Source organism: Bufo bufo, chromosome 7 (genome assembly GCF_905171765.1).
Source record: "Bufo bufo chromosome 7, aBufBuf1.1, whole genome shotgun sequence".
NCBI classification, from domain to species: Eukaryota; Metazoa; Chordata; class Amphibia; order Anura; family Bufonidae; genus Bufo; species Bufo bufo.
The window spans coordinates 124,619,340-124,641,161 of NC_053395.1; the positions used below are offsets into that span (position 1 = coordinate 124,619,340).

General features: G+C 44.5%; 1 protein-coding gene across 1 annotated transcript in view; it reads right to left on the reverse strand.

The window, feature by feature from the left end:
- Window positions 1–21,822, reverse strand: part of LOC121008785 (carboxypeptidase O-like) — a 121,500-nt gene that overhangs the window by 11,831 nt on the left and 87,847 nt on the right. Inside the window, exon 7 of the mRNA XM_040441479.1 lies at window positions 19,489–19,691. Coding sequence (XP_040297413.1) covers window positions 19,489–19,691 — 203 coding nt within the window. The remainder of the gene's footprint in view (window positions 1–19,488; window positions 19,692–21,822) is intronic.

Below are 21,822 nucleotides of genomic sequence, written 5' to 3' on the forward strand. Positions count from 1 at the left end.
AAAGTTTGCGAACCGCGCGTTTGCGGCGGGCCCCATTCACTTTAACCGCCTCCGGACCGCCTAACGCAGGATTGCGTTCCGGAGGCGGTCGTTTTGTTCCTCCTTGACGCGCCGGCGCATCATCTCGCGAGACGCGAGATAACGCTCACAGCCGGCCCGTGCATGCGCATTGCGGGCCGGCAAAAGTTAAAGGAGTATTTCGTCACCAGCTTGCCAGCCAATGATCATCGCTGGCAGGCTGGTGATTTTCAAAAAATCGAATCACAAGCCAGTTAACACATTATATTTATAAATATAATGTGTTAAATGGCTTCTGTGCTCCTCTGCTGGTCCTTTTCGTCGGTTGGTCCCAGCAGAGGAGCACACATCACTGTGAGTACACACCAAACACTACACTTAGCCCCAGATCACCCCCCATCACCCCAATTAACCCCTTGATCACCCCTGTCAATCACTAGTGAAAGGGAAAAAAGTGATCAGTGTAAACTGTCACTTTTTTTCCCCCACTAGTATTGACGGTTAGGTTTTAGGTTAGTTTAGGCCCCTTTGTTAGGTAGTTAGCGTCGGTTAGCGCCCAGCCCACCGCACCGCAGTCACTGATTAGCTGATTAGCATATCGCTAATCAGCATTGGTACTTTTATAGTATCTGTAAGTGATCAGAACTGATCACAGTCAGATCTATAATAGTATTAGTGTCACCTTAGTCCGCCCTCCACCCAAAACGCAGTGTTTGCACGATCAGGCCTGATCGGTCACCCACACGTGCGTTCACCCACACCCGCCCCGCCGCAGTGACAAAATTATTTTTTATTTTTTATCACTGCACAATCACTTTACAAGCGCTGCGGCGATAAAAAAAAATCAGTTTTGATATTTTTTTAGGAATCGCAGCTGCTTCCGGTACTTCGCTAGCCTCCCATTTGTAAGACAGGCTTGCTTTTTTTCTTGGGTAGTCTCAGGGAATACCCCCTAAATTTAGTTGACCAAATGGCAAATAAGGGGTATTCTTCTGAAGAGGCCTACAGGATTCTGACCCAGTCGGATGAGGAATGGGAACCCTCATCTGACGAATCCTGCGGGTCAGAATACGAACCTGTAGAAAGCAGTGGCAGTCTGACCCAAAGTTCGGACGATGAGGTTGAGGTCCCTGATACCACCAGGCGTACCCGGCCCCGTGTTGCTAGACCACAGGTTGCGCAGGATCCGCTTCAAGGGCAGCAGAGTGGGGCTGGCGCTGTCGGATTACGCGGTGAGGCATACACCAGCAGCGCAGCCCATCCTGGACCTAGTACCAGCACTGCCGTAGAACATGGTGAAGTGGCGAGCATCAGAAGGGCAGTTGAAGCTGGTACGGTGGCACGTGCATTAGTTCCCCCGTCGCAGCCAAGGCACAGACAGGCCCGTAGAGCCCCTAGAGTCCCTGAGGTGCTGGCAAACCCTGATTGGCAGCCCCCAACTTCAGCCGCACCAGTAGTTCCCCCTTTCACCGCCCAGTCTGGAGTTCGGGTTGAGACAGCTCAGATCGGATCGGCACTGGGGTTTTTTGAGCTGTTCTTGACTGCGGAGCTCTTGGACTTAGTCGTGGCAGAAACAAATCGGTATGCCACTCAATTTATGGCCGCCAACCCGGGAAGCTTTTATGCCCAGTCTTTCCGGTGGAAACCCGTCCAAGTTTCCGAATTTAAAACTTTTCTGGGCCTTCTCCTCAACATGGGCCTGACAAAAAGCATGAATTGCGGTCATATTGGTCCACGAACCCAATTCATCACATGCCCTTGTTCTCTGCTGCCATGTCCAGGACACGATTTGAGACCATCCTGCGTTTCCTGCACTTTAGCGACAACAGCACCTCTCGTCCCAGAGGCCACCCAGCTTTTGACCGGCTCCACAAAATTAGGCCCCTCATAGACCACCTTAACACCAAATTTGCAGATTTGTATACCCCTGAGCAAAACATCTGCATAGACGAGTCCCTTATTGTCTCTAGGGTGTCAAGAGCCACGTCTGACTCCGTTATACCCGGGGTCAGGAAGTCGCAGCGGGTGGCTGCGCGCTCTATGTCTAAAGACAGTGCTGTTTATTAATGGTAGCTTTCTGGGTTTGCCTTGCAATCCTTTTTGGCTCACTCAGGGATCCGTAGCTTCTCCTTCTCAGCTGTTTCTTGTCCAGCAATCCCAACCTCCTTATATTCCCATCTCTCACTTCTCTGGTTGCCAGATATAGAGCTTCCTGCCTGGACTTCTATACTGACCCACTGGAGCTGTGTAGCTGTGTTCCCTGGTTGTTGTTCCAGAACGTTACCCTCCGGATCCCTGTTGGGCCTTGGTGGTCTGCTGTTGTCGCCCACCTGGGATTATATGTTTGTCTGTATTGTCTGTCCTCTCCTTGGTGTTTTCCTCTTAGTGTCAGTGGTGCGGACTAGTGATCCCACCGCCCCGTTCACTACATAGGGCTCATCTTAGGGAAAGCCAGGGTTTAGGCACGTGATCGGCGTACGGGTGAGGAACCCGTCTAGGGACATCAGGGCAGTCAGGTGCCAGCCGCAAGGTGAGTCAGGGGTCACCATCTTTCCCTCTCCCTTGGACAGGGCCTTCCCATTTCCCTCCCTTTGCGTGACTCCGGTCATTACACTTATACATTTTACCGGTATGGGGTCAAATTGTATAAGCTCTGTGAAAGGGCCACAGGCTATACGCACAAATTTAGAGTCTATGAGGGTAAAGATCAGACCCTGGAGCCGGTCAGTTGCCCTGACTACCTAGGGAGCAGTGGGAAGACAGTCTGGGACTTGGTGTCACCCTTATTTGGCAAGGGGTACCATCTTTATGTGGACAATTTCTACACAAGTGTGCCCCTCTTCAGGCATTTGTTCCTAGAACAGATTGGCTGCTGTGGCACCGCGCGACCTAGTCGCTGGGGCTTCCCCTAATGGCTCGTTACCACCTGTCTTGCAATGGGGGAGAGGGCTGCCTTGTGTAACGAAGAACTGCTCGCGGTGAAATGGAGAGACAAGCGTGACGTTTACATGCTCTCCTCCATTCACGCAGACACGACAATCCAAATAGAACGAGCAACCAGTGTCATTGAAAAGCCCCTCTCAGTCCACGACTATAATTTGCTCATGGGAGGGGTGGACTTCAATGACCAGATGTTGGCTCCTTATTTAGTGTCCCGCCGCACCAGATGCTGGTATAAGAAGGTGTCTGTATATTTAATTCAATAGGCTCTGTACAATAGTTTTGTTCTCTACAGTAAGGCTGGGAGAACAGGATCCTTCCTCAAATTTCAGGAAGAGATCATCGAGAACCTCCTGTATCCAGGAGGTTCCGTGGCCCCATCCACCAGTGTAGTGAGCCGTCTACACGAGCAACATTTCCCCAATATCGTTACTGGTACCTCAACCCAAGCGCCACCCCGAAAAAGATGTCGTGTCTGTAGCAGGAGTGGAATAAGGCGTGACACCCGCTATTTCTGTCCTGACTGCTCTGACCACCCTGCCCTATGCTTAGGGGAGTGTTTCTGGAAGTACCACACACAGGTACACTATTAGCATAGGGATTGCTTGACACAGGACAGGCACACAGGGCTCTTAGGGCCCTTTCACTCACACTTGCTGCAAACCTCTCCTTTCACCTGGGACAAAGTGCATAATGTTCTTTTGCCACATCTCTGGGCGATTTGCGCTTTGCACATTGTCCCATGGGGAAGGAGAGGTTTGTCCTATAAAGGTAAAAAAAAAATCACCGGTAAGCAAAAAAGTTCATGTTCTGTTCCAAAAGTTCAATAAAGTTTATAAAAGTTAATGTTCTGTTCAAATGTTATATAAAGTTAATGTTAATAAATTTATTGCGTTGCGGCCTGTTTTTTTTTTTTTTTTACCTTCTAGGTGGACCAACCGATGAAAGAGCTGCAGCACTGATGTGCATTCTGACAGAAGCATTGCGCTGCTGTCAAATTACACAAAAGTCGGTGTATGCGGCGCTGCAAGACGAGATTTCTCCTCTGCAGTAAAAAAGATACGTTAGCCGAGGCATATGAGCTGAGGGGCGGTGTTCATATGCTTTGGCAAACACTTTGTATATAAAAAAATAAATAAATCCCGGCAATGATTTATTCATCCACATCAATTGATGTGAATGGAGAAATCGGGTTTGCCAGGGCATACGGGCTGAGTGGGTTTGGATGTTAGGCGGAGCTCCTTTGTCCTGGCAGACGCCTTTCCCCTCTTTTTTTTTTTTTTGGCAGAGATTTTTTCATCCACATTGATCGATGCGAATGAAGAAATCTGTGCCGTTCATTTTTTCTTTCAGCCCAGAGGCTGAACGAAAAAAAAAAATCTCATTACCCGTATGCTCAATATAAGGAGAATAGCAGAAACTCCTAATGCTGGCCATACATGTAATGATTGCGGAGACCCTCAAATGCCAGGGCAGTACAAACACCCCAAGGTATTCGCTGAGGGGCATATTGAGTCCATGAAAGATTGAACTTTTTGTCCCAAGTTAGCGGAAAGGGGGACTTTGTGAGAAAAAATAAAATAAAAATCAATTTCCGCAAACTTGTGCTAAAAAAAAAAAAATCTTCTATGAACTCGCCATGCCCCTCATGGAATACCTTGGGGTGTCTTCTTTCCAAAATGGGGTCACATGTGGGGTATTTATACTGCCCTGGCATTTTAGGGGCCCTAAAGCGTGAGAAGAAGTCTGGAATCCAAATGTCTAAAAATGCCCTCCTCAAAGGAATTTGGGCCCCTTTGCCCACCTAGGCTGCAAAAAAGTGTCACACATGTGGTATCGCCATACTCAGGAGAAGTTGGGCAATGTTGGGTGAGAGAAATATCTCTCTAAAATGACAACTTTGTATAAAAAAATGGGAAAAGTTGACTTTTAGAGAGATATTTCTCTCACCCAGTATGGGTATATGTAAAAATACACCCCAAAACACATTGCCCTACTTCTTCTGAGTACGGCGATACCACATGTGTGACACTTTTTTGCAGCCTAGGTGCCCACAGGGGCCCAAATTCTAAAAAGCACCTTTAGGATTTCACAGGGCATTTTTTAGGCATTTGGATTCCAGACTTCTGCTCACGCTTTAGGTCCCCTAAAATGCCAGGGCAGTATAAATACCCCACAAGTGACCCCATTTTGGAAAGAAGACACCCCAAGGTATTTCGTGATGGGCATAGTGAGTTCATGGAAGTTTTTATTTTTTGTCACAAGTTAGTGGAATATGAGACTTTGTAAGAAAAAAAAAAAGAAATCATCATTTTCCGCTAACTTGTGACAAAAAATAAAAACTTCTATGAACTCACTATGCCTATCGGCGAATACCTTAGGGTGTCTACTTTCCGAAATGGGGTCATTTGTGGGGTGTTTTTACTGCCTGGGCATTGTAGAACCTCAGGAAACATTACAGGTGTTCAGAAAGTCAGAGCTGCTTCAAAATGCGGAAATTCACATTTTTGTACCATAGTTTGTAAACGCTATAACTTTTGCGCAAACCAATAAATATACACTTATTGCATTTTTTTTTATCAAAGACATGTAGAACAATAAATTTAGAGTAAAATTTATATAGAAATGTAGTTTTATTTGAAAAATTTTACAACTGAAAGTGAAAAATTTCATTTTTTTGCAAAAAATTCGGTCAATTTCGATTAATAACAAAAAAATAAAAAATTTCAGCAGCAATGAAATACCACCAAATGAAAGCTCTATTAGTGAGAAGAAAAGGAGGTAAAATTCATTTGGGTGGTAACTTGTATGACCGAGCAATAAACCGTGAAAGTAGTGTAGTGCAGAATTGTAAAAAGTGATCTGGTCATTAAGGGGGTTTAAGCTAGGGGAGCTGAGGTGGTTAATAAAATCCAACACAAAGAAGAAAAGAAATCAGCGGCACTCACCACTTGCACAATGTCATCATTCCATTAATTTATTTGCGAATAGCAAGATATGCACAAAAGCATTACAGGGCTGGGGCGGACAAACCTTCACTTGGAACAAAAACCGCCTAAGCGGTGTACGGCAGCGACGGCCGTTTCGCAAGATTGTGCTTCTTCCGGCTACCTGTGTGACGCAGGCAGGTGTGCCAGCCTACTTAAGGAGGAACGTGAGTTTAACCCTTAGGCCTCTTTCACACTACAGTATGTTGATTTCAGTGTTTTGCGTTCCTTTTTTCACGGATCCGTTGTTCCGTTTTGTGGTTTCCGTTGTGTTTCCGTTTCGGTTCCGTTTATCCGTTCCGTTTTCCGTATGGCATATACTGTGTACAGTAATTACATAGAGAAAATTGGGCTGGGCATAACATTTTTAATAGATGGTTCCGCAAAAAATAGGATACGGAAGACATACGGATGCATTTCCGTATGCATTCAGTTTTTTTGCGGACCCATTGACTTTAATGGAGCCACGGAACGTGATTTGCGGCCAAATATAGGACATGTTCTATCTTTAAACGGAACGGAAAAACGGAAATACGGAAACGGAATGCATACGGAGTACATTCCATTTTTTTTTGCGGAACCATTGAAATGAATGGTTCCGTATACGGACCGTATACGGAACGCAAAAAAACGGCCCGCAAAACAAAAACAAAAAAACGGTAGTGTGAAAGAGGCCTTAAGGGGTATGCAGTTCTCAAACGTGAAGTGGCCTCACCTGTGTGCGTATTACAATGAACAAATCATCCACAGCATACAGTTAATATCTCAGATAAATACACTAAGATCGTTTCGATCATTAAGACCTAGGGGTCCCATGGCATCCGTGCGAATTATCCATCGCTCTTCTTTTTGTAATAAGAGGCAATGCCTATCACCTCCTTGTGTCATGACTGGGATTACCTCAATTCCAGCAAAACCCAGGCATTTTTTTATCTCCCCCGTGTTTCTGCCTTTCATGGTCTATCAGACGAGGGCAGCCTTTCCTTGTTCTGATAGAATTGAGGTGCTCACGGAACCTTTCTAACATGGGCCTAATTGTCTTACATATATAGAAAGCTCCGCACTCACATTTGACCACATACACGACGTATGCGGTTTTACATGTGCAGAATTGTCTCATTCTGTGCGATACACTCCCTATAGAGAGGACTTTGTCCCGGAGGATGTATCCACAGAAGGAGCAATTACCGCATCGATGATTTCTTGATTGAGTCAGCCATAGGGCTATATTTAAATACAAACACGAATCGATTATCTTCCTCAAGTTTCTTTTTTTGATGTAATAATTCTTTCTGTGTGTTTCTGTCTGCCCTAATGTGTGCCAGAAATAAATTCACTTTCCGCTGAACGTGGCCAGATGAACACAACGATGGCATGGTGGAAGGTGGAGTGGAGGACAAATGGGAGGAGAGAGGAGAAGAGGCAGGACGTGGAGCGCCGGGAATGTGGCTTTGTGTGCACTGATGGCGTTGCTCCCGCTGGCCTCAGTGATGGGAGGCCAGGTGCCTTCTTAAGGCGTTCGTCCCTAGGGGAGAGTTGGGTCTACCGCTACTTATGTGTTGACAGCACAGGCTGCAGATGGCAACACTATTGTCAGCAGCTGACGCGTTAAAAAAAGCCCACACTGCGGAGCCATGTGCCAGTGTCCTGGAAGTGACAGAAGTGACCATGCATGGTGGATGGCTTGCTCCAGATACATTTGCAGTCTGCTTCTTGCCTCCTGTGCACTGTAAGTTCTGCCTGCTTCTCCTCTCTCTCTGCTGCTCCGTCTCACCCTCTGAACTCCACTCCTCTTCCTCTCTTGTGGGCACTCACGTGACGTCCATCGACATGTCATCATATTCACATTCACCACCACTGACATTTCAGATCTCAAAGTAGGCAGCAACAGCGGGGACCTCCCTCCTTAGGCTGAACTGGGTACTGTCGTTAGACCGCTGGGTGGCGGCCGTTGCTACCTCCTCTTCCTCCTCCGATGTCAAGAATGGCTGCGCATCGGTAAGGTCTGGGAATGGATGGGAAAATAATTCCTCTGACTCGTGTGGAGTGGCTATGGTGGTGGTGGTGGATTTGGGGGTGCACACAGCAGAGAGTGAGGAGGGTGCAGATACAGAGGATGAGGAGGGTGCAGAAGCGGAAGGCTGAGTGAGCCACTCAACCGACTCTGGTGCATCCTTTGAAGTAATCTCATGTGCCTTCTCCAACTTCCCACTTAGGCTCCAGTCTGGTGCACCTGCCCAACCTCTACCACCCATGCTGAACGGCCTGCCTCTTTCTCTGCCTGTCATTTTCAAAATGACCCTGTGCCTAAGTCCCTAGAGAAGAGCAGTATTTGTGGAAACAGGTATATTGCAGGCCTCAATCAATATTTGGTGGAAGCAGGTATATCTAACCCCTTAATCAGTCTTTTGTGGAAGCAGGTATAACACACCCCTCAATCAGTTTTTTGGGGGGCAACTGGTATATCACACTAGTTGCAATTAGTTGTTCCAATAGCGTTTGTCCCTCTATAAAGCTGCTGTATCACAGCAGAACCGCACACAACTGCTGCACAGTTCAAATGCACTATATAGAAAGTATATTATAGGTATATCACACCCCTGCCTCAATCAGGTTTTTGGGGGGCAACTAGTATATCACACCTGTTGTAATTAGTTGTTCCAATAGCGTTTGTCCCTCTATATAGCTGCTGTATCGCAGCAGAACTGCACACAACTGCTGCACAGTTCAAATGCACTATATAGAAAGTATATTATAGGTATATCACACCCCTGCATCAATCAGTTTTTTGGGGGGCAACTGGTATATCACACCCGTTGCAATTAGTTGTTCCAATAGCGTTTGTCCCTCTATATAGCTGCGGTATCGCAGCAGAACTGCACACAACTGCTGCACAGTACAAATGTACTATAATATTCTATGGCAGAAGTATATTATAAGTATATCACACCCCTCTGTATATCACACCTATCAATAGCACATCTATACCAGTCCTTAAAAGGACTTTTGTTTCCCAATAAACTAGCTTTTGGTGTCCCTAACAGCCTGTCCCTGCTCCACAAAGCAACCTCTCCCTACACTCACAAAATACTGAATGTATAATGGCAGCCAGATTGGGTTCTGTTATAGCGTGGGGGTGTGTCCATGTGCTGAAACGTCTTAATTGGCTGTGCTGTCCCACCTGATAGATGTGTAATGTGTCAAAGTTTGGCGCTATGCAAAACAATATGGCGCGCACGAACATCGCCATATGTTCGCATGTTCTGGGGATCGCGAACGCTCAAAGTTCGCCGTGAACCGACTGCCGGGCGAACCACAAGGCCATCACTATTGAGAAGTCCACAGAATGTACCTATGATATAGTCTGGAGGTGGCAGCAGCATGAGGAGGCCACAGAGTGGCATAATGACGAGAGATTGTGGAGGTGGCAGCAGCATGAGGTGGCCAAAGAGTGGCATGACTACGAGAGATTGTGGAAGTGACAGCAGCATAAGGAGGCCACTTTGGCTCTGCACGATTTAATAATACACGTTCTCCCTCACAAAAGGCTTGGAAAATTGATTGTCCGGAAATTTCCATCGAAGATTGGGATAATATATTGGTGAATTTTAGTTTAGTTTCTTATAATTTTAATCAAGTTTTGGTTCCATTTAATATCAAATATTTAATTAATTTAATTTAAAAAAGTGTTGCCTAAGACAGGAGAGAATCGGTCTCTCAACAACCAGAGATTGTGGAGATGGCAGCAGCATGAGGCCACAGAGTGGCACGACGACGAGAGATTGAGAAGGTGGCAGCAGCATGAGGATGCCATAGAGTGGCACGACGACAAAGTGTGGAGGTGTCAGCAGCATGAGGAGGCCACAGAGTAGCACAACGACGAGAGATTGTGGAGGTGGCAGCAGCATGAGGAGGCCACAGAGTGGCACGACGGCAAAGTGTGATGGTTGCAGCAGCATGAAGAGGCCACTTTGGTCCTGCACGATTTAATAATACACATTCTCCGGCACAAATTGTGAGGCAAATATAGTTGAGCGGACACCTGGATGTTCGGGTTCGACGGGTTCGGCCGAACTTCACAAAAGGACCCGAACTTGACCCCGAACCCCATTGAAGGCATCAAAGTGTGGTTAAAAGCATGGCAAATGCTCTGCAAACAAATGTATAGGGAAATTACTTTAAATAACATAAAATATGTAAAAATAGAAAATAATAATCTTGATCTAGGAGGACGAGGTCCATATGGAGTAGGAGGTTGAGGAGGCGGTGGAGTTGGCGGTGTAGGTGGAAGCGGCGGTGGAGAAGGAGGAGGTAGTCTACACTGCTATTTGGTTTTTAATTTTATTTTTATTTTTTTAATTAGTGCACACCCCAAAATATTGGGAAATATAACCTGTGATAACCGCCTCCAGTCATGCTAAACACACGTTCAGACAATAAACTGGCTGCAGGGCAGGCCAGCACCTCCAAGGCGTAAAGGGCAAGCTCAGGCCATGTGCCCAATTTGGAGACCCAGAAGTTGCAGGGGGCAGACCCATCAGTCAGTTCGTGTAGGCGTGTGCAAACATACTGCCCCAACCATGTCGCACGTCCCTGTGATGTTCACGATCCAATTAGATATCTGCCCTATCAACTTTCGATGTTCTTTTCTGCACCTACCATGTTGATCACGGTTAGCGGCGAATCAGGGTTCTACCCCAGAGAGGGAGTATGAGAAAGAGAGACCACATCCAAGGGAGATCAATGGATATAATTTAATTGTGATCGAGCGGAAATGTGGGAGAAGCTATTAAAACGGAAGAATTGAAAGAAAGGAGGGGGCGCGCGGCAATTACCCACTCCTGACTCGGGGAGGTAGTGACGATAAATAACAATACAGGAATCTTAAGATGCCCTGTTATTTGAATAATTAATTAAAAATTAACGGGAATGTCACTGCGGTATTTTGTATTAGAAAACGTTAGACAGGAGAGACCCTGCTGCCGCTTTGTTGACTCTAGATAACTTCTGCCTCATCGCACGTCCCTGTGACGTCCACCATCTATTTGGATATCTTCTCTATCAACTTTCGTTGTTCTTTTCTGAGCCTACCATGTTGATCACGGTTATCGGCAATCATGGTTCCACGCCGGAGAGGGAGTGTGAGAAAGAGAGACCATTTCCAAGGGAGGTTAATTGTTTCAAATTAAATATGATAGAGCAGAAATGTGGGACAAACTATTGAAGCGCAAATGTGGGACAACTTGTTAAAGTTTAAGCATTGAATGAAAGGAGGTGGCGCGCGTCAATTAAAGAAGAATTTCAGAAATTTATTTCCCTGTCACCTATGCAGAACAGGGGTTTCTTTCCGGCAAAATTGGTAAAATGTCACCTGACAATGTAACAGATGATTTTTTTAAATTTATGTTTCTCTCACCTAAGCAGAGGTGCCCCCGTGATGTCCACCATCTATTTGGACATCTTCTCTATCAACTTTTACCATGTTGATCACGGTTATCGGCGAATCAGGGTTCCACGTCAGAGAGCGAGCGTGAAAAAGGGAGACCTCATCCAAGGGAGGTCAATGGATGCAATGGGATGAAGCTGAAATGTGGGACAAATTGTTAAAGCAGAAGGATCGAAGGAAAGGGCCAATTAAAGACTAATTTTAGACATTTAAGTCCCTGTCACCTATGCAGAGCAGGGGTTTCTATCCGGCAAAATTGGTAAAATGTCACCTGACAATGTAACAGACGATTTTTTGAAATTTATGTTCCTGTCACCTATGCAAAGGTGCCCCCATCACGGGAAAGGAGGTGGCGCGCATCAGAGCGTGAGAAAGAGAGACCACATCCAAGGGAGATAAATGGATGAAATTTAATTTTCATTGAGCGGAAATATGGGAAAAGTTATTAAAGCAGAAGGATCGAAGGAAAGGGCCAATTAAAGCATAATTTTTGAAATTTAGGTCCCTGTCTCCTATGCAGAGAAGTGGTTTTTAATCGCCAGAAACGGGTTAATGTCACCCACCAATGGAACAGATTAATTTTACAAATTTTGGTCCCTGTCAACTATGAAGAGCAGGGGTTTATTCACGTCAAATGTAACAGAAAAATTTGTGAATATTTTTAACCTGTCTACTAGGTATAGCAGTGGTATATCACACCCAAAAATTGCTGAATTTCACCCAAAAATGTAACAGACAAATTAGTGAAATTCTTTACCTATCTACTAGGTAAAGCAGTGGTATATCACACCCAAAAATTTGTGAATTTCACCCGAAAACGTGACAGACAAATTAGTGAAATGACATCAAATAAAATATGTACAAATTAAATATAAAATACTTGATTTATGAGGTGGAGGTCCATATGGAGTAGGAGTTTGAGGAGGCGGTGGACGCAGCGGTGTAGGTGTAAGCAGCGGTGGAGGAGGACGAGGTAGCCAACACTGGTTTTTGGATTTATTTTTTTATTTATTTTTTATTAGAGTACACTCCAAAAGAGTGTGAAATATCCAAAATACAAGAATGAGCAATTGCGCTAAAGTATAACAATGGCTTGTTAAAGCCGGTATACATGTCTATTCTGCACAAGGTACGGACCAGTCCTGTTGGATCCATGCCTTTTTCATTTTAATGAACGTAAGCTTGTCCACATTGGCTGTGGACAGGCGGCTGCGCTTGTCTGTGATAACGCCCCCTGCCGTGATAAACACAAGTTCAGATAATACACTGGCTGCAGGGCTGGCCAGCACCTCCAAGGCGTAAAGGGAAAGCTCAGGCTATGTGCCCAATTTGGAGTCCCAGAAGTTGAAGGTGACAGACCCGTCATTCAGTTTGTGTAGGCGTGTGCACACATACTGCTCCACCATGTTGCTGAAATGCTGCCTCCTGCTAAGACCTTCCATATCGCATGGTGGTGGTGGTTGTTGTGGTGTGCTGAGAAAGCTGTTCCACATTTTGGCCATGCTAAGCCTGCCTTCGGAGGAGCTGGCGGTGCCCCAGCTGCGTTGGCGACCTCCTCCTCCTCCTCTGCCTTCGCCTTGTGCCTCCATTGTGCCCCCGCTGTCAGGTGGGAATGCCACCAGCAGCTCGTCTACCAGCGTGCGCTTGTACTCGCGCATATTACGATCACGCTCCAGTGATGGAGTTAAAGGACGGTACGTTGTCCTTGTAACGGGGATCCAGCAGCTTGGCCATCCAGTAATCAGCACAAGTTAGAATGTGAACAACTCGGCTGTCATTGCGGAGACACCGCAGCATGTAATCGCTCATGTGTGCCAGGCTGCCCAGAGGCAACGAAAAGCTGTCCTCTGTGGGAGGTGTATCATCTGTGTCCTCTGTATCCCCCAGCCATGCACCAGTGATGGCCATGAGCTGGTCTGGATGCCACCCTGCTATGAACAAGGTTTCTCCTCCTCCATCTCCTCCTCCTCTTCCAGAACTGTGTCCTGGCTGAACAATTGTGTACCTTAGGTTTGTGGGTGCAGGAACCCACCCTCGGAGCCACTTGTGAATGACTGGCCGGAAACCCTACAAAATGATCCCTCTTCCTCCTCCTCCTCCTGTGAAACATCCTCTTCCATCATCGCCAGCAGCGTTTTTTCAAGGAGGCATAGAAGTGGGATAGTAACGCTTAGAACAGCGTTATCGGCACTGGCCATGTTGGTGGAGTTCTCGAAACAGCGCAACAAGGAACACAGGTCTCGCATGGAGGCCCAGTCATTGGTGGTGAAGTGGTGCTGTTTCACAGAGCGACTCACCCGTGCTGCAGCTGAAACTCCACTATCGCCTGCTGCTGCTCGCACAGTCTGGCCAGCATGTGCAAGGTGGAGTTCCACCTTGTGGGCACGTTGTATATGAGGCGGTGAGCGGGAAGGCCGAAGTTATGCTGCATCGCTGACAGGCAAGCAGCAGCAGGGTGAGAACGCTGAAAGCGCGCACAGACGGCCCGCACTTTATGCAGCAGCTCTGACATATCGGGGTAATTTTTAAGGAATCTCTGCACCACCAAATTCAGCACATGCGTCAGGCAAGGGATGTGCGTCAAACCGGCTAGTCCCAGAGCTGCTACGAGATTTAGCCCATTATCGCACACCACCAGGCCGGGCTTCAGGCTCACTGGCACCAAAAACTCATTGGTCTGTTGATCAAGGCCCGTCCACAGCTCCTGCGCGGTGTGGGGTTTGTCCCCCAAACAGATACGTTTGAAAACTGCCTGCTGTCGTTTACCCCTGGCTGTGCTGAAGTTGGTGGTGAAGGTGTTACGCTGAATGGATGAGGAGGCGGTAGAGGATGAGGAAGTGGAGTAGGAGGAGTAAGCAACAGGAGGCAAACTGAAGTGCCCTGCAATCCTCGGTGGTGGAAGGACATGCGGCAAACTGCTATTCCCCTCAGGCCCAGCCACCACTGCATTTAACCAATGTGCTATTATATATTGTTAGATACTGTATAGCGTCCCTGACCATGCTTACTGGTCCACGTATCCGTAGTCATGTGCACCTTGCCACAGATGGCGTTGCGCAGTGCACAACTGATTTTGTCCCCCACTTGATTGTGCAGGGAAGGGATGGCTCGGTTGGAAAAGAAGTGGCGGCTGGGCACGACGTACTGTGGGACAGCCACCGTCATAAGGCCTTAAAAACTCTCTGTCTCCACCAGACGGAATGACAGTATTTTAAAGGCCAGTAATTTTGAAATGCTGGTATTCAGGGCCAGGGATCGCGGGTGGGTAGGGGGGTACTTCCTCTTCCGCTCCAGTGTTTGGGAGATTTAGAGCTGAACGCTTCCGTGGGACACTGTGGAGATGCTTGGTGACCCACATAGTGGTGTTGCTGGCAGATCCTCTGTTTGTGGGGTGGCAGGTTGCACTGTCACTCCAGCGGAGCATGAAGAGGCCGAGACTGCAGCAGAAGAGGAAGCAGGAGGATCCAGAGACCTTTCTTTGTTTTTGAGGCGTCTACTCCACTTAAGCTCGTGCTTTGCAGATGCCTGGTCATGCAGGTTGTGCTCAGGTTGAGAACGTTTATGCCTCGCTTCAGGCTCTGATTGCACAGCGTGCAAACAACTCGTGTCTTGTCGTCAGCACATTGTCTGAAGAACTGCCACACCAGCAAACTCCTTGGAGCTGGCTTTCGTGTGCTCGGTCCCTTGCTGCGGTGGGCATTAGCAGGCATACTGTCTAGAGGACGGCCGCTCCGCTTTTGAACCCTGCTTCCTCTTCTGCTGTTCTGGTGGCTCTGTGCGACCACAGCCTCTTCCTCAGAACTACACAGGTCACTCGCATGACCTTGATTCCATGTGGAGTCGAGGACCTCATCGTCCTCCACATCTTCCACCCAGTCTTCACCCCTGCCCTCCTTGTCAGTCTGCACACTTTCGAAAGCCCCAGCAGTTGGCACCTGTGGTTCGTCATCATCCGAGACATGCTGCGATGGTCCTCCCATGTACTCATCTTGAAACATAAGTGGCTGGGCATCGGTGTACTCAATCTCTTCCACTTCTGGGCCAGGGATAGGTGGATGGCCCTGGGAAACCCTGCTAACAGAGTCATCAAAAAGCAGAAGAAACTGCTGCATGACTTGGGGCTCAGACTGCTTGGCTGATTTGCAAGGGGGTGAGGTGAAAGACTAATGGACATGGGCTGCAGGTGCCAACTCTGATCTTTCAGCAAGAGACTGGGTGGGAGACAATGTGAAGGAACTGGAGGCACTGTCAGCAACCCAATCTACCATCGCCTGTACTTGTTCTGGATTCACCATTCGTAGAGCCGCATTAGGCCCTACCGCTGCAGGTTCTGTCACCTACTCGCACATGAGGAAGGGGTTTCACTTGTGCGTGTAGCTGGCACAGATCGACCACGTCCTCTCCCTGCAAGATGAGCTCCACCAGCAGCACCACGACCTGTGCCACGTAACTTATTTGACGCTCTCCTCATATTTCTTAAATTTAGGATCTTGCCCTAAATGTGTGTTTTATTAATAGCAGAATAGAACGACAGTATGTAAAGGGTGTATCTCACACGTACAGATGTAGACTAGGCCGCAATTAAAGATTTTAGCCCAAAATGGGTGTTTTATTAATAGCAGAATAGAGCCACAGTATGTAAAGGGTGTATCTCACACGTACAGATCCAGACTAGGCCGCAATTAAAGATTTTAGCCCAAAATGGGTGTTTTGCTAATAGCAGAATAGAACCAAAGTATCTAAATGGTGTATCTCACATGTACAGATTTAGACTAGGCCGCAATTAATGATTTCTGCCCAAAATTAGTGTTTTATTAATAGCAGAATAGAACCACAGTATGTAAAGGGTGTATCTCACACGTACAGATCCAGACTAGGCCGAAATTAAAGTTTTTTGCACAAAATGGGTGTTTTTTTAATAACAGAATATGACAGCAATATATAACGCTTGAATTTCACATGTGCAGATGCAGCAAGGGCTGTAAAATAGTGTATTTTGCCCAAAAAGGGTGTTTTTTAAAACCCAGAAAATTATAGCTGTATTTCTAGCTTAAATTGCACAATGACTAATGTGGCAGAGGCCCAAAATGAAGGTTATTGCCAAAAATGGGTGTTTTTTCAAAGCCAGAAAATTATTGAAGTATTTAAAACTTGTTTTTAACAATAACAGATTCAGCAAAGGCTGCACTATTAAGTATTTTGCCCAAAAAGGGTGTGTTTTTAATAACAGAATATGAAAGCTGTATATAACGCTTGATTTTCACACGTGCAGATGCAGCAAGAGCTGTAAAATAGTGCATTTTGCCCAAAAAGGGTGTTTTTAAAAAACCCAGAAAAATATAGCTGTATTTCAAATTGCATACTGACTAATGCTACAAAGGCACCAGATGTAGGTAGGATATTGCCAAAAAAGGGTGTTTTTTTAAAACCAGATTATTATTGCAGTATTTCAAGCTTGGATTTGAATGTCACAAAAGCACATATGCAGTGCTGGTGCACTGAGCTTGCATAAAATGGCCCACCTAACTAACAGACGGATAAAAGTTGTTTTTTTGTCACTAGGCTCAGGGCAGGGTAAAAAGATTGTGCTCTGCACCCACAAAACAAAATCTATGTAGATCGCTGAGTTCAATTGGAGTTCTAAATAAAGATTCTGTCCTATTCTATCCCTCACAGCAGCAGCATCCTCTCCCTACAGTAAGCACAGCAGAGTGACGTGCAGCGCTACGTGACTCCAGCTTATATAGAGGCTGGGTCACATGCTACACTGGCCAATCACAGCCATGCCATTAGTAGTCATGGCTGTGATGGCTTCTAAGGTCACACAGTTAAAAGCTTTGCTCTTTCAAAAAGCGCCAAGAAAGCGCCGAACTCCGAAGTGCGGGTTCGCTCAACCCTAGTGGCAAATTGACTGTCCGGGAATTTCCATCGAAGATTGGGATAATATATTGGTGAATTAAAGTATTGTTTCCTATAATTTTAATCAAGTTTTGGTTCCATTTAATATTAAATATTGTTTGTGTTGCCTAAGACAGGAGAGAATCGGACAGTCTTCTGGTTATTCGACGATGTGGTTGCGATGGAGAATGCAACCACATTAATAAAACACCTTTTTTGGGCAAAATACACAATTTTACAGCCCTTGCTGCATCTGCACGGGTAAAATTCAAGAGTTATATACAACTGTCAACAGTGAAGCGCGTATATATTTCTCTTTCTGTACTGAAATAGGCCACTAAACGCTTTCGCCACAAATAACTGCAACAGTGAAATGCGTATATATTTTTATTTTTGTACTCTCAACACATATATGGCAACTGCAGAAGTGAAATGAGAATATATATTTCTTTTAGTACTGAAATAGGCCAATAAACGCTTTCACCACAAATAACTGCAACAGTGAAGTGTGTATATATTTTTCTTTGTGTACTGAAATAGGCCACTAAATGCTTTTAAGATATATAACTGCAGAAATGAACTGAGAATATATTTTTCTTTTTGTACTGAAATAGGCCACTAAAAGCTTTCACCACAAATAACTGCAACAGTGAAATGCATATATATTTTGATTTTTGTACTAAAATAGGCCACTAAACACTTCTACCACAAATAACTGTAACAGTGAACTGCGTACATATTTTTCTTTTTGTACTGAAATATGCCACTAAACGCTTTCACCACATATAGCTGCAGAAGTGAACTGAGAATATATTTTTCTTTTTGTAATGAAAGATGCCACTAAACGCTTTCACCACATATAGCTGCAGAAGTGAACTGAGAATATATTTTTCTTTTTACACAGATATAAGCCACTAAAGGCTTTTCAACATAGCACTTTTAAGACATATAACTGCAGAAATGAACTGAGTATATATTTTTCTTTTTGTATTGAAATAGGCCACTAAACGCTTTCACCACAAATAACTGCAACAGTGAAATGCGTATATATTTTTCTTTTTGTACTGAAATAGGCCACTAAAGGCTCTCGACACATATACGGCAACTGCAGAAGTGAAATGAGAATATATATTTCTTTTTGTATTGAAATAGGCCACTAAACGCTTTCACCACAAATAACTGCAACAGTGAAATGCGTATATATTTTTCTTTTTGTACTGAAATAGGCCACTAAAGGCTCTCGACACATATACGGCAACTGCAGAAGTGAAATGAGAATATATATTTCTTTTTGTACTGAAATACGCCACTAAACGCTTTCACCACATATAGCTGCAGAAGTGAACTGAGAATATATTTTTCTTTTTGTATTGAAAGACGCCACTAAACGCTTTCACCACATATAGCTGCAGAAGTGAACTGCGTATATATTTTTCTTTTTGTACTCAAATACAGCACTAAATGCTTTCACCACATATAGCTGCAGAAGTGAACTGCCTATATATTTTTATTTTTACACAGATATAAGCCACTAAAGGCTTTTCAACATTGCACTTGCACCCCAAGAACAAATTGATGGAATGACAGAGCTGTATAATGGCTATTTGGAACCCCAAATAATCTTTCCCTGCACTGGTAAATTGCTTTTCTAGCACTGTCCCTAGCATCTTCTGACGTCTCCCCCTGCACTAAGATGCTGTTAAATGATTTATCCTTTTCCTGCACTTATAAATCATTTTTTCATTTTTTTTTCGTCACAATGAGGTTTTTCCTATTGCTGTCCCTAGCGCCTTCTCACGACTGTCCTTGCACTCCGAACGCTGGAAAATGTCTGAATCCAAGATGGCCACCGTATTTATAGGGCTGTGACATCACAGGGCTGGCTTCATTATTGGTCATCCAGCCTTACCAGAGTTCCTTGCCCCATGTCCTCACATATGTAGCCGCCATTTTAGTCGCCATTTTAGGAAAAATTGCGATTCGTTATCACGAAGATGAGGAAATTCGCATTTGTTGCGAATCAAATTTTTTATGAAATTCCACTTTGTCAGCTTCGATTCGCTTATCTCTACTGATCACCTATCCTGAGGATAAGTCATGCATATCTCCTCCTGGATAATTCCGATAAGTCAATCAACATACAGTATATTAATTTTTTATGTAAAATGTTAGAATGTAGACATATAATTTAATACTTACCATTTCATTATGATATGCAGATTGGTTTGATGTATATCCGTAAGGAAGTAGAATATATTTTCCATAGTTGTGAACTGAAAGGTACATAAGCATATTGGACTTCACCTGCTCAAAAAGTTTGACCACGCCTTTGGTTTCAAGTTCTGATGCAGCACTTGGGCCACAGAATACATAACTTTCACAGTCAGCATCTGCTCCAACAGCTAAAGATTTAATTATAGCAAAAAACAATCAGGCATAAATATATCATAAGGTTTTAAAAGCAAAATCTGTCTTGTCTTTGTTATAAGAGCTTACCGTAATTAACAAATTACACATTATTGGAAGAAAGGATGGATGGATGCTAGGATGAAGCAGAGTGCTCTAAAAAGTGGCAACCTTCGTCCCCTGGATGTAATTTTCCTGCTGGAGCTTACAACCCCAATCCTCCTGCTGCAGCCTGCATAGGAGGGCTGTGGATGCCAACAGGCTAGTGCCATGGGGGAGATCAGGATTTTCATGTCACCATTCCTTACAACTGGACTCTGCCACCTGTGGGTGGCAACCTGCTTACAATGGACAAGGTTGAATTCTGGGTAGGAGGAGCAATGGGGGCTTCATAAATTGTGAGGAGGAGAGACTGGCCATCCATTGTACTTTGGAAAGGAGACAGATAATCACAGGACAGAAAGGAGAGAGAAAATGAAAAAATGAAGAAATACATCCCAAAACGTATCACTCTGTTTCCCCTGTGTTCAGAAATATCCCCATTGTGGCCCTAATCTTATTGCAAGGTCCAAAATTAAAGGCTCAGTGTATTTTTTATTAAGACAAAAACAAAAATGAGCAGAACAGTTTTAAGGATATAAAGAGACATCAGTTGATCAAACATTGGAAGATACAAGTAAGTATAGACAAAATGTCAATGCAATATACAAATAGAATAAGTATCAAGGTGTTGAATAGAGAGAGGCTGGGGTAAGGGGAGACAAAGGGGTATACGGGATATCTGTATAAATTCCAATCTGTATTATTATAATCCTAGATTGCAATGTACTAATAATTTGATTAGCTAGTTACCAGTAATCCAAGATAGCAGGAGAAGGTATATTAATTCTAGTTATGAAAAGTAAGATAGTAGGCTTTACCAGGAGGCCAATAATGAGGTTAAATGACTTTAAAAGGGAAGGAGGGTGGGGGGACCAGTTAAGCTGTAGTGTAAGGAATAGTTAGATAATATCAGTTTGGATTTCTAATCTGATATGGTTACATATGAAAAATCCTAAATTTCCCCCCAAGGGGACCAAATTGGAAGAGGTTATGTGTTTTATTTTCCCATCTTGCTAGTTCTTCTAACCTGAAAATCAACCCTATGGATCCATTTTGGTGGGTTATTGGATTTCCAGAATGTAGGGATGAGAATTTGGGCAGCTGACAGCCTCTCACTAATATTAGATTGAGTTTTGGGATACTGTCTCAAGAGATAATGGAAGCGCAATACTCGCCATTTGTAAGACTTGTATGATCTCGGAGGCACTATGTGGTGACACAACCACTGTAAGTGGAAATACATGCCTGTCTGTTCCACATCTCCAGCAGTTAGGATTGCAATGCAGGTTATATTTATGTTGTGTAAGTGGGGTTAAATGCTACCTGGTGAGTGTCTTATAGCCACAATCTTGGATTCTAATACATTTAGGTGAATTTCCAAGCTGTTAAGAAACGCAGTTTAGTGGTGGGGTGAGATAACTGCAGCTGTCTGCATGTTTTGGAAATAACTTTCTTTTGTGGGCGAGTTTAAGCCAGAATCATCTCCAACCACGTCAGTGATCTTTGGTAGTCAGGAGAACACTAAATAGTACTATATTTCTGTATAAATTTGTTATATAATAATCTATTAAGATGACTGCACTGAAGTTTTTAGTTCTTCCTAAATGGTAATTACGCCTACTTTTGTGAAAACATCAAGACCAGTTAAAAATATTTGTATATCTGCAGGAACTAGAAGATTTGAGCTGCTTTCACACTCGTTACTTTTCTTTTTGTACTGAAATAGGCCACTAAACGCTTTCACCACAAATAACTTGCAACAGTGAAATGCGTATATATTTGTCTTCTTGTACTGAAATAAGCCACTAAATGCTTTCACCACATATAACTGCAGAAGTGAACAGAGAATATATTTTTATTTTTGTACAGAAATAGGCCACTAAAGGCTTTCACCACAAATAGCTGCAACAGTGAAGTGCGTATATATTTTTATTTTTGTACTGAAATAGGCCACTAAACGCTTTCACCACAAATAACTGCAACAGTGAAATGCATATATTTTTTTCTTTTTGTAATGAAATAGGT